We start from the raw sequence: 12,499 nt of genomic DNA, 5'->3' as shown, positions 1-12,499 counted from the left end.
GTGTGAATAATATATTTGTGGTTGCATCATCTTTGTAACTACAGCATAGCTATGTGGTACCAGGATGTGTCCTTGATAATTCTTTTTACTTGCATCAATCAATTGTGCAAAACTGATATTTTTTCCCAGGGAAAGATGAGACCATTACATATGATGAGTGGAATAGAAAAATCCAAACACATTTCGAAAAACTGTTCTTTGTCTCTGAAAACCCAAGTGATCCCAATGAGACACATCCAACTCTGGTTCATAAGCGGGGCATATACAAAGACAGCTATGGAGCATCAAGTCCTTGGTGTGACTATCAGCTCAGGCCGAATTTTCCTATTGCAATGGTTGTGGTGCGTATTATGTTAAAAAAAATTATATGCAGTACTTTTTGTGTGTGTTTTTAACATTTTTGTTAGCAATTTCAAATACTTTTCAGTAGAAAAATAGGTTAAAATATTGTAAGATATAAAGATGGCAGTTTGCTGGGAGATGCAAGATCTGTCTCTTCCTAACTGCAATGAGATTTTCTTAGCACTTATACCACTGGCAATTCAAATACATCAAAAAAATAGAATTTTAGGATTCAAATTAACTACACAAGTACATAAATTGAAATTGTGGATGACATTGTACTTATAATTGCTCAACCTAGAGACTCCTTAACAACACTGATGGAACATATACAATAAAGAGAAAACTCAAATGTTGACATGGAATTTAGCTGTGGATGAAAAGCAATGTACATACCAAATGACAGACTTTAATACTACTGCTAAGGTGGTCAAATTTTCTGGACAAAAAACAAAGATCTATTTAAGAATAATTATTTACCATCCTGGAAAAATATAATAATGTATACTTTTAGATGGAAAAAAATAAAACTTTTCTTGGTTAGGAAGAATCATAGCTGTTAAAACAAATACTGAATTTCCTTTTTCCAAATTATTCCAGTCTTTATTGAGAATAAGGCATTAGATGACTTAGACAAGTAATGAATTACATATGGTCCGATAAAAGGCCAAGGATTAAATTCAAGGACTTGCAGGATTAAAGAGAACAAATGGTTTAGAAGTCCCAAATTTTGGACTGTATAGTATTATCATGCTAACTATTTAACATGGATTTCAGAATGGATTCTATTTCCTTATGATTCCATTAGCTCCATGGCAAAGGCAGGTCTCCCAGGCGGGTTGTACAGATATACAGTATGTGGGTTGATAGATACAGATATAAACTATTTATTTATTTGGTTTGATTTCTATAGCTGCCCATCTCAGCAAGTGACTCTGGGCGGCTAAAAGAGGTCATGCAATATTAAATAAATCTGTTGAATGTTTGGGACATTTACAGGAAAAGAATACATCCAGATTTCTCCCCTCTTGCCTTATTATTAAATGTCTAGTTTTACAAATGTGAAGACACTAAGAAATTTGCTCAATGAAGAGGTAATAGCATGTTTAGACTGCAAGATTATATTGTTATCAGGATAAAGACTCTTGAGTCCCTTACTGGACAGTACTCCTCCATACTGAATTGCTTTCAGTGTCTTCAAATAAGGAGCACAGCAATAAAAGAATTACAGAAACAAGGGGAGTCATTAAGAAGTTTGACTGATTTTGAAGATCTTATAACATGTAATACTGAACACTTGTTAGATATAATTTATAAATAACTAGTGAGCTATGACTCAGCATCCAAACAAATCAAACCTTGTGTGAATAAATAGATGCAGAATTTGAATACATTTATAAAGATGTAGAGAGCCAGTTTGGTGTAGTGGTTAAGGCATCAGACTAGAAACCAGGAGACTGGGAGTTCTAGTGCCACCTTAGGCACAAAGCCAGCTGGGTGACCTTGGGCCAATCATACCCTCTCAGCCTTAGGAAGGAGGCAATGGCAAACCACTTCTGAAAAACCTTGCCAAGAAACCTGCAGGGACTTGTCCAGGCAGTCTCCAAGAATCAGACACGACTGAACAGATTAAAAAAAAATACAGAGATGTAACAATGCAGTGGAAGAAGAATATTAAATTTACTTCAGTTTTTATGCTCAAAGAAAATTGGTATAAAATGTTTACCATTGGTATTTCATTCCAGTCTTGATTGCTAAAACAAGTAATTATTTTTCCGAAAAACGTTGGAAATATAGCAAACAATTAGATCCTTTTTTGAAATGTGGTGGCAGTGTTGTAAAACTCAACAATACTGGAAAATGATTCATTGTAGAATGGAACAAATTCTAAAAGTTGTAATATGATTGCAACCTAAGATATTACTACATTTCACTAAACCATGTATCCCTTCAAATGCACTGAATTGGCATTGTATGTTTACAGCTGCAAAGATTCTATATTCCTTTTATTGGGAAAAAAAATACTGATTCCCTGTTCAGAAGAATGGCTAGCTAAATTGTGGCAGTATGCCTTGATACCTAAAATAACTTTGTATTTCAAAAGTAAATCTGATGTAGAATTTAACTCGTAATTGGAAACCTTTCATGGAATACAATCTTATGCATGGATTGTGCCACATCCAAAATTTAGGTTTTAGAGTTCATATCTTAATTTGATGTATAATTTATTGCATTGATTTAATGTATTGTTCATTATCAACAGTCTTTTTTTAACAATTTGAACTCTATTAACCAAGCACTTTTAGCTTAAAGTCCAAATGGAAAAATTAAAATATTATTAATATATAAAATATACCCTACCATTTAAATTGCTTTTTCTTCCTTTTCTCATTTTGGTATTAATATAAATTTGTGTTACATAATTCAGTGTCCTATATGAATATTTTACAAGCTGCTTCTGTCCTAATGAACAAAATATGAATTAGGAGGAGTCACTAAACCATATTTATAAATTTACCCTTCGTTCTCATCAAGTCAGCTGAAGTTGATTAACATTTATGATTTAAAAATTTACTCAATTTGTATCCTGCCTTCCTATTCAGTTCAACATTTTTCTGGAGGAATGAATGTTTTGAATAGTTCTTATTCTTGTAACTGTCTGCTTTTATAAATTCCTAAGCACTTTTATTATGCAATGTCCTTTGCCTCAGCAGACCCTGTCTATCATTTAGTAATTAGCATGTGCATTCTTCTGATCATAACTGTTTCTTGAACAGCTGTCATGTTGTTGTAACTAAGTTCCATTGGATACAACAGTATATAATGCAGCCAATTGGGATATAAAGTCTCCAGATATTCTCACAATGGAGATGATGAAACTACAAACAAAGCAGGGAACATTTTTTTATTTTATTTTTCAAATTTCTATCACCACCCATCTCTCCCAAAAAGGGGACTCTGGGCAGTTTACAATAAGAGGATCATGCTCTTTAATAAATAAGTTTGTGAAATAAATGTTAAGCTATTTTTAACATGGGATATAACTTCATGACAGTTTTATGAAGACTAAAATAGGAGCACTGTAATATAGATATCTTTTATATTTAATTTTTCAGTATTCTCCTGTTGTTTATGTGGGATGTATTTTTCTCTTTTTTTAAAAATCAAGGCACCTGAATTGTTCTCACCTGAGCATGCTTGGAAAGCACTTGAAATGTTGGAGCAAAAATTACTTGGTCCACTTGGCATGAAAACTTTAGACCCAGAGTAAGTATGATGGAGACATGGCTGCATAACAAGGATTATCTAGTGCAAATGAATCTATCACTGTAAATAGGAGCTGAATTTTATAAACACTTGATAGTAAGTCTGCCAGTGTACTTATTTTCCAACATTATAGATTTAAGAAATTATATAGTGTGAATTATATTTTTTTGAAGATAGATTTGGCCTTACTAATGGTTAGAGGTCTAGGCCCTGAAAGTTGTTCTTTGATTGTGATGAGATTGATTTTATAAAGGAAATAACTGGGTCGTAGCTGTCAGCTATTTTTTCTTTATGCTAGTTTTCTCTGTATCCTGTTGTCTAGTCTGAGATACTGCAAAATGGATTTGCTGGGAGTCAATCATCATCATCATCATGGTTGGTCACATAGTCAGCCAGATGTTTAGACTGGATTTGGCATTTTTGTCCACCTATCAATTCCTTCATAAAAATGTCAATTAGTGCACTGCAAAAAAAAAAAAAAAGTGATGTTGACAATATTTACATTCTGTTGCAGTGAATAATGTCTGAATAAATAAATACACTCCACCGAGAGTAAGATTCACAGCTATTAACATCAGATCTAAAATCCTATAACAAAGAATTGCAAAAGCCATCCTAATGATCTCTCCCCTAAATAATTTCATAAAACTTGATGTGGCTTTCTCAGAAATATTAATTGCTTCTTTCTTTTATCTTTTTCCTAGTGATATGGTTTACTGTGGTGTTTATGATAATGCCTTAGACAATGATAATTATAATGTGGCGAAAGGATTTAATTACCATCAAGGACCTGTAAGTGTTATATTTTAGCAGTCTTTATCAATTGATTTTGGATTTCCTTATTACAATACTGTACCATAATTCTGTTTTTTATTTTTTTAAGGAATGGCTTTGGCCCATTGGATATTTCCTTCGTGCCAAGCTATACTTCTCCAAGTTAATTAGTCCAGAGATCTATGCGAAGACTGTGTTTTTGATTAAGAATGTTCTTTCTCGCCATTATGTGCATCTTGAGAGGTAGCTTTTATTTTAAAAATTTGAAATATTACTGTTGAACATCAATTTTGATATTTATATCTTGATAGCAAAATAGTTCCTACAGCCTGAGTATGTATAGTGCAAAAATCAAAGACAGACAGGGACAGAAGTTCTGCAAATCTTCAAGATACAGTTCATACACATAATAAAGTAACTTGTAATGATTAAAAAAAAAATAGGGACACGGTAGCGCTGCGGGTTAAACTGCTGAGCTTGCCGATCGGAAGGTCGGCGGTTCGAATCTGCGTGACGGGGTGAGCTCCCGTTGCTAGTCCCAGCTCCTGCCAACCTAGCAGTTCAAAAACATGCAAATGTGATAGATTAATAGGTACCGCTTCGGCAGGCAGGTAATGGCATTCTGTTTAGTCATGCTGGCCACATGAACACAGAAGTGTCTATAGACAAACACCGGCTCTTCAGCTTTGAAACGGAGATGAGCACCGCCCCCTAGAGTCGGACACAACTGGACTTAATGTCAAGGGAAACCTTTACCTTTACCTAATGATAAAAAGCTTTTATAGGCTATTCCTACTTACCTATAAAAAGGAACCGATATGGTTCTTTCAGTTACAAATAATCAGAAGGCATCCTATGCCACTGTTAACTTTTGTAATTTTTTATATCTCAACTCAAAATAAATTTATATTAGAGGGAACTATTAATAGCAATCGAAGTGCAGAATCAAGAAACTATATTATATCTATGCATATACAAGTGCCCAGGAGTGGGGAAGGCAAAAAGATGGCATGAAACAAGCAGCAAAAATCACAGTTTCTACATGTTCTACATGCCTGTATGATTCATTAGGCACAGTGTGTGGAGCCTATGAAATGTTTTGCAAATTAAACAAAAATATGAAAAGTAACAGTAAAATCAAAATTTGTATATCTTAAAATTAAATGTATTTAGGATATTATCGCTGTTTTATTATGCATATACTGACTGCAATTATAAATGTCTTAGTTCACTGCTGACTAAACTGGTACCATGTATAAGGCAGAACTGAATTCAGTTTTGGGCTTTAATTCAGTTTTTTGCACTGCAAATAAAACCAAGTCTGATACTTAGTTTGCTTTCAAATGCAAGAACCAATCAATTGTTGAGGAACAGGTTCAATATCAATAAGCTCTCACCAAACAGGAAGTTATGGAATCAGTGAAGTAGGCTTCCACCTTGCAGTCACACATGGAAATAAAGTAGGTGCTTATCTTGAAAAGATTACCTTGTGCTCTTGGACAAAATAAAATTCCCTGCAACTTATTGAAGAATATAGGTCCAGGGAATACCTTTCAAGCCATAAGCAACTGGATTATTACTGCAATAACAACTGTCCTTAGGGTTTACAAGGGTCTTAATGCAGTCCTGATTTTCAGTTTCATATCCTAATAGAGTTTGTCCTTCAGAGAATTTCTCTAAATTGAGACTCATGAGGAAAGTCAGTGTTTTGGCAGGTTAGGCGAAAGCAAGAACTTGAATTGTGTTCCTTCTCCCATTTATTCATTTCAAATCATGTCCCTATTCCATCTAGGACTGAAATGCTGCAAACTGTTCTAAGAATATACCTCAGAATTCCATATGAATGTATTATGTGCTCCGTAAAATTTGCTTTTGTGAACATAGAGCCCTTCCATTTTTCTGTTATATGGAACTTTCCACTTTCTCTTATAAAAACAAGTTAATACTGTGATTATAAGCAGCTAATTAGAAATATGGTGGAAAAGGTAAATTAGCTTGTCCAACTCAAATCTGCCCTGATATTATCTTGTAGTTATGTAAGATATGTTCTTTTAATGTAAAAGAGATGCAGCTATTCAGATGGTGATATCTTCACTTGGCTGTTCTGCAGGTCTCCTTGGAAAGGGCTTCCAGAATTGACTAATGAAAATGGTCAATATTGTCCCTTCAGCTGTGAAACCCAGGCTTGGTCAATTGCTGTGATCCTTGAGGTTCTCTATGATTTATAAAAATAGTTGTCTCTCTTGATAAAATTGCTAGCTTTCGTCTGGAATGCAAATAACAATGCTTGTCCTATAGTTAAAAATCCTATTCATAGAAGTTGTTTATGCCTATAGTTCCTTGGCAACTGTAGGAGTATGTGAGTGCTCATCTTTTGAGAATCACACCATAATTTTTAAAATTACAATGATTTTAAAATATGCTCAATATATATCAAGAATAAAAGTATAGAGAATTATACTTTGCTATGTTACAAACTCCGCATATCTTGCCTGGAGCAGAGTTTTTTATTTCAGAGATCTATTGGAATGATAGCCCATGTTTAAGGTATTTCCATATTTTACATTTAAAGCATTAGAAACATAGTGCATCAGGCCAATGGTCCCACGTTCTGTTCCCCAGTGGCTAATTTTATATAAATAAGAATCCCTCAAGCAGGACATGAATACAAGAGTTCCCTCCCATTCAGCATTCCCTAGGAAGGAATCCAGAGTATTGTCTCTGTCCTTGGAAGTTCTGGTTAAAATTGCTAGCAGCCATTAATAGCCTTAATCCTGGATGAACGTGTCAAATCCCTTCCAAAAGAAACTTGGCAAAACTCTACCTTGTGGTAGCAAATTCCATATATTAACCCAACGCTGCATGAATTACTTCTATCTGCTGTAATGTCCCACTATTTAGTGGACCCTAGATTCTAATATTTAGGGGGGGGGCCTTCCTGCTTTATCCATGAATAATGTTAATATACCTCTAACATTTGTCCCATCCCCTTTCTTACCTTCTTGTAACAAAATAAAAACTTTAAAGACATCTTTCTATTTTTCTGCAGTAGGGCAGAATTTAATTCGGAGCTAAAATTTAGCTTTCCATGGCCTATATGCTCTTTGTGGGTGTCCTTGCACTGCTCATTCAGAATCATCAGAAGTCTCTTACCTTAAGGTATACCAAATGGAGAAGGGTACTTCTCCATACAGTGAACCTCTATAAAGACATTCTTGCTTTGAAGCATGTAATTGTCCATGCTGTATAATAAAATCCCAAGCTGTCTGCAGTTATAAGAGTAAAAGAATCTCATGGACTAAGTTTGCATATCGCCAGCTTTTCTTTTCTGAGAGTTAAAAAATAATTGGAGATCTATTTAGAATCTAATTTAATGTATATGTAGATATAAGACTGAACTGAATCAGGATTGAGGGGGAAATCAGTTGCCCCTATGATTAAGAGTTTTTTTGCAAAGTCTTGAAAGGAACAACAACTTTAGATTTAAAAAGTTGACTTTCAACTAATGTTCAAGTCACCGTGAAAGTTGTTCACCACTTGCCCATGCAGTCATACCAGAATTGCTGCATGATGGCCACCCACAACAATGGAACTCCTTCACTGTGGGCCCACTGTAGTTATCTGAAAGGAGAGCCCTGAGAATTGGGCCGGGCTGCATAAAAGGCTTGCCATTCTGAAGATATTTCAAGAAGGCATTTACAGGCCTCACAACTTAATGGTTGTTTATGCATTAGCCCTAAGTGTAACTTATAGGAAGGGAATTGCTGTTTAGCAGAAGGTTGGAAGAGATTCCAGCCCTCAATTTTTCTAAGTACTTTAAATTAGAGCTTAGTGAAATCATCTGGAACTCAATCTGTGCTATAATTTCACTACAATTACTGAGCAAAGGCCAGATTAGGCTATGATGTTCCTTTCTATTGCAGGAGGAAATGGCAAAGTTGTAGCTTAGTGGGATGACAGTGACAGAAGTCACTCCTTTTTTAATGCATAGATGTAGTACAATTTAATAATACTCTTCAGTCATTTCAGCACTGTTACTATTGTGTTTATTAGTAGGGCTATCATATTTAGGCTTTAAAAATCCAGCTGACCACTAGATGGCAGCAAAAAGAAAACTGACTCTTTGCTGCCATCCCACAGACATCAATATTTTAGCAAGCCAGCTATGGTTGCCCTTAAAACCACATAACTTGAGTTTTCTTAAGGGCATGTGATGGTAGAAACAAGCCAATAAACAGGTTAGAAATCATACTGTGCTGCTGTGTGTATTGCCTTTTAAAAGGTTATATTTGTTTGCATTAGTACTTTCACACTATGAATAATTTAAGAATTCTTAATGGTTGGCACTTGCACTACTTCATTTAATAAGCATCACTGTCAGTGAATCTCATCTAATTACTAGAATGTTTTCCATTAATAAAAGATTAATCCTATTATAACATTTCAGTTTTGACATTCCTATCCATTTTCAGACATAAAAATGAATGTCTAATTAAAATTTTATGTATTTGGTTAGGGGTTCAAAAAGTTCCATTGGAAAAATAGATACCATCCCATTTATTTATTTCTATAAAAATATGTTTGAGGAAATATAAATCAGAATAAAAACTTATTTGTTGGAAATTTTACCTGTCTAATATATTTCCTGGGATTAGACTGCATGCTATTAAAGACAATTGCTGTGATCCTGTACTCAGTGAGCTGAAGGCATATAGCATCTAATTCAACTCTGTTGATTTCAGAGTTGGCATGTACAAGGTTTTTATGCTATATGCCTGGAAACCAGGTGTGGTTCTATTTGAGGTAACGGATTTGGTCGATAATATTTAGATGTTAATAACAGAGCCAAGTCGGCAACTGGCTTTAGGATAGCTCCACCAGGTTGCCTATAAGCAGTCATTACTAGCAGTTGTTAGGTTTGGCCATATACATTTTACGAAAATATAGTTAGGTTCAGAGGTACAGATTTCTACATTGTCATATTTTAGTACTGAAGCTGTAACATCAGACTGGTGGAGCCCACTGAAAAATGAATGTGGCGGTTCCAGGTGTGTGGAGCATAGAATTGCCTCAATTGTGGGAGTACTTGTGCACAGTTTGTTTCCCTGCAACTTCACTCCCTAGGCATTTGTTTTTTTCTTTTCAGCCCAGCTTGGTAATAGAAATAATCTGACTCATATATAAGTGCTTAAAGAGGAGGGATCTACCAAAGTTCTAGAGGTCTCAAAATAAAATTTTTAAAAAGTAGTCCAACACTGGGTTTTCTTTCCTGATTTTGAAAACTCTGGTTCTTCCAGTGCCATATTTACTTTGGGTCATCTGTCCAGATTAATGTGGACTGGCACTGAGAAAACTCCAAAAACTATGTGTATTAGACAACAGTCTTCATGGCTTGGCATTTTAGAGATACTTGAGGAAAGAGGAGTGACTTGTTACCAGTTCTTCCATTCTGATAAAATATTGTGAATTGCACAGTCCTGTCTGGAAACAGTATATACATTTCTCAAGTTATTTTTGGTACAACAGTGTTAAAAATGTTTAAATCCATATCAGTTGTGTGTCTGTATTTAAGTAGTATATATAAAGGCTTTAAATTTTAAAATTATGCAACTCTTTCAAGAATAACAGCAGTGTTTATGAAATGTTAAGCATTGTACTTTTAACAATTATAAAATTGCATTTCGCTGTTCCTTCATTATGGTCTAAACCTAATTAGAAAGAAAAAAGAAAGCTTCGGATGAAAATTTCCATTCTAGTACTTAAGCAATATATGATACTAAATGTGAGCTGCCGATCGGAAGGTCGGCGGTTCGAAACCGCGCGGCGGGGTGAGCTCCCATTGCTAGTCCCAGCTCCTGCTCACCTAGCAGTTCGAAAACATGCAAATGTGAGTAGATCAATAGGTACCGCTTCGGCGGGAAGGTAACGGCGTTCCGTGTCGTCATGCTGGCCACATGACCCGGAAGTGTCTACGGACAACGCCGGCTCTAAGGCTTAGAAACAGAGATGAGCACCGCCCCCTAGAGTCAGACACGACTGGACTTTACGTCAAGGGAAACCTTTACCTATATATAAATTTAGTTGGCAAAATAATTGATAGAGACTTACGTTATGCACCACCGTGTTTTATGAAACTCTGTTGGCAGATCAAGCAAACCATTGCACAATTTTTTCACAGTCTACGCCATGCCATCAGTATTTTGTTCTCTTTCAACTAGGGAGCAAAGCCATCTGGATATCACATCTGTACATCTTGTTTGCCGCTTCTCAGTTCAAATGGATTTGTAATGTTCACTTCATTAGTGTTTATCAGCCCTGAAAACAATGCAAAAGGGAATCATGGAATGGTGCTTGTTTCATAGGAAGTGTAATTGTTGCACACATGAGTCCTGTGTGTCTGTCTGCTACAGCTACTTTTGTTACATGACTATTATGCAGTTATATGTGAGTGGCATTCAATAAAAATCTAACAAAGATGTATTGCTTCTCATGTATTTATTTCTCCATAACTGCAGTGTTCCCTGCCATGAATCCCAGTAGTGAAAGGAACATAACTAGGCTTAATTCTATTCATGCCAGTATGATAGGAAGGCTACTCTTGGCTTTTACCAATAACAGTACCTGATGGTTTAAGGATCCTGATGGTACAAGTGTTGGAAACCTCATTTACAAGACAAAGTCTAATTAGAAGATATTATATAGGCTTGACATCTCAGCAGTTAGTGTTCATTATAAGAATCTGTTATTTTTTTTACATGTAGGCAGAATATTGTGATCTTTTTGTTTTGAAGTCATCCAAGGGCAAGAAATTCTTTAGTCTGGACAATCATTGTATGATTCTAGAAGAAATTAAGGTATCCCTTAATTTCTATTTATGTAGAAAGGGACATACACTCTCTCCTTATCATCCCTATTCTGTACATTGATGCCTAATAGAAATCTGAATCTAAGTCATAATCTTCTCTGGAAGTGTCTTTTCCAGTATCTTTTATGAGCTAGAAGGAATAAAGGAACATGCAAACTTTTCATTCATCCAAATTAGAATACAGCATTAAAAGTAAGTTAATTTCAGAGGTATTCTAAATGCATTGCTAATCTCATTTACAGACTTCTGCAGCAAAAATTTCTGTTTACCTTCATTTTAGTTTGGTATCTTATTACTTGAAGCAATTCTGGGATAGGGAGACAGCAGCTCCAGGCCTTTCCAAATTTACAAATATTTTGAGGATGAAGAAAAAGCAATTAGGATGAACAACAACAAGAATTCATCAGCAAATATCATCCAGGGAAGAATAGTTTTTGCAATATATGTGATGCTGCATTATGGCCATCAGAAGACTTGTAAGCAATTGTAACTACAGGTAGTCCTTGTTTAGTGACCAACTTGTTTAGCAACCATTTGCAGTTACAACAGTGATGAAAAAGTAACTTTGAGATCAATCCTTGCATTTATGACCTTCACAGGTCTGTAAAGCAAAGGAAAATTTAAAAGCGTAAGCACAGTTGCAGTTTCACTTAGTGACCACTTTGCTTCATGACCAAGTTGCCAGCCCCAATTGTGGTTGCTAAACAAGGACTACCTGTAGTGGGTGCATCTAGTGGATATAAAGTCTGGATAAAATTGTATTTCGAGGAAAGTATTGTCAAAGAAATTCTAAAAAATAGGCAAACAGCACACTGATTAAGCCAACTTCAAGATAACTATACTGTCTACTATGTGACAGCATTTTAGAAATGTATTAATATTCAAACACGTTCTTCATAGAAGGGGAGCATGGTGTTACTTTTCAATGGCAGTTCAGCCCACATTCAGTTCAAGGTTAAAGGATCATGAGAAAGAACAAGGGCCTGGAAATCCTAACAGTTTAAGCAGGCACACACCTAACTTCAATCTCCTCCTCTTCAAAACGGCAAGGTGCATCATGCATTTAATTAGCATTAAATGGTACTAATTTCCAATGTTGCATCTATATGTATAATTTAAAAACTGAAATCTTTGGGAGGAGGGAGAATGCATTTCCTCTTTTTTAAAAACACATTTTAGCAGTGTGCATGGAAAGAGAAGAAAATGGTAAAACATCTCTATAAGTACATCGTGATGAAAAACAAGGGGCCT

General features: G+C 35.3%; 1 protein-coding gene across 1 annotated transcript in view; it reads left to right on the top strand.

Moving 5' to 3' along the window:
- The window catches only part of AGL (amylo-alpha-1, 6-glucosidase, 4-alpha-glucanotransferase), a 53,850-nt gene extending 42,991 nt beyond the window's left edge, over positions 1-10,859 (top strand). The window contains exons 30-34 of the mRNA XM_063298266.1: positions 130-341; positions 3,512-3,609; positions 4,314-4,401; positions 4,493-4,626; positions 6,494-10,859. Of these exons, the coding sequence (XP_063154336.1) occupies positions 130-341; positions 3,512-3,609; positions 4,314-4,401; positions 4,493-4,626; positions 6,494-6,611 (650 nt within the window). The 3' untranslated portion in view covers positions 6,612-10,859. The remainder of the gene's footprint in view (positions 1-129; positions 342-3,511; positions 3,610-4,313; positions 4,402-4,492; positions 4,627-6,493) is intronic.
- The last annotated feature ends 1,640 nt before the right edge of the window (positions 10,860-12,499 follow it).

The sequence above is a fragment of the Candoia aspera genome, chromosome 3 (assembly GCF_035149785.1).
Source record: "Candoia aspera isolate rCanAsp1 chromosome 3, rCanAsp1.hap2, whole genome shotgun sequence".
Lineage (NCBI taxonomy): Eukaryota > Metazoa > Chordata > Lepidosauria > Squamata > Boidae > Candoia > Candoia aspera.
The sequence above is the reverse complement of the archived record's forward strand: the minus strand, read 5'-3'. Positions and strand labels throughout refer to the sequence as shown.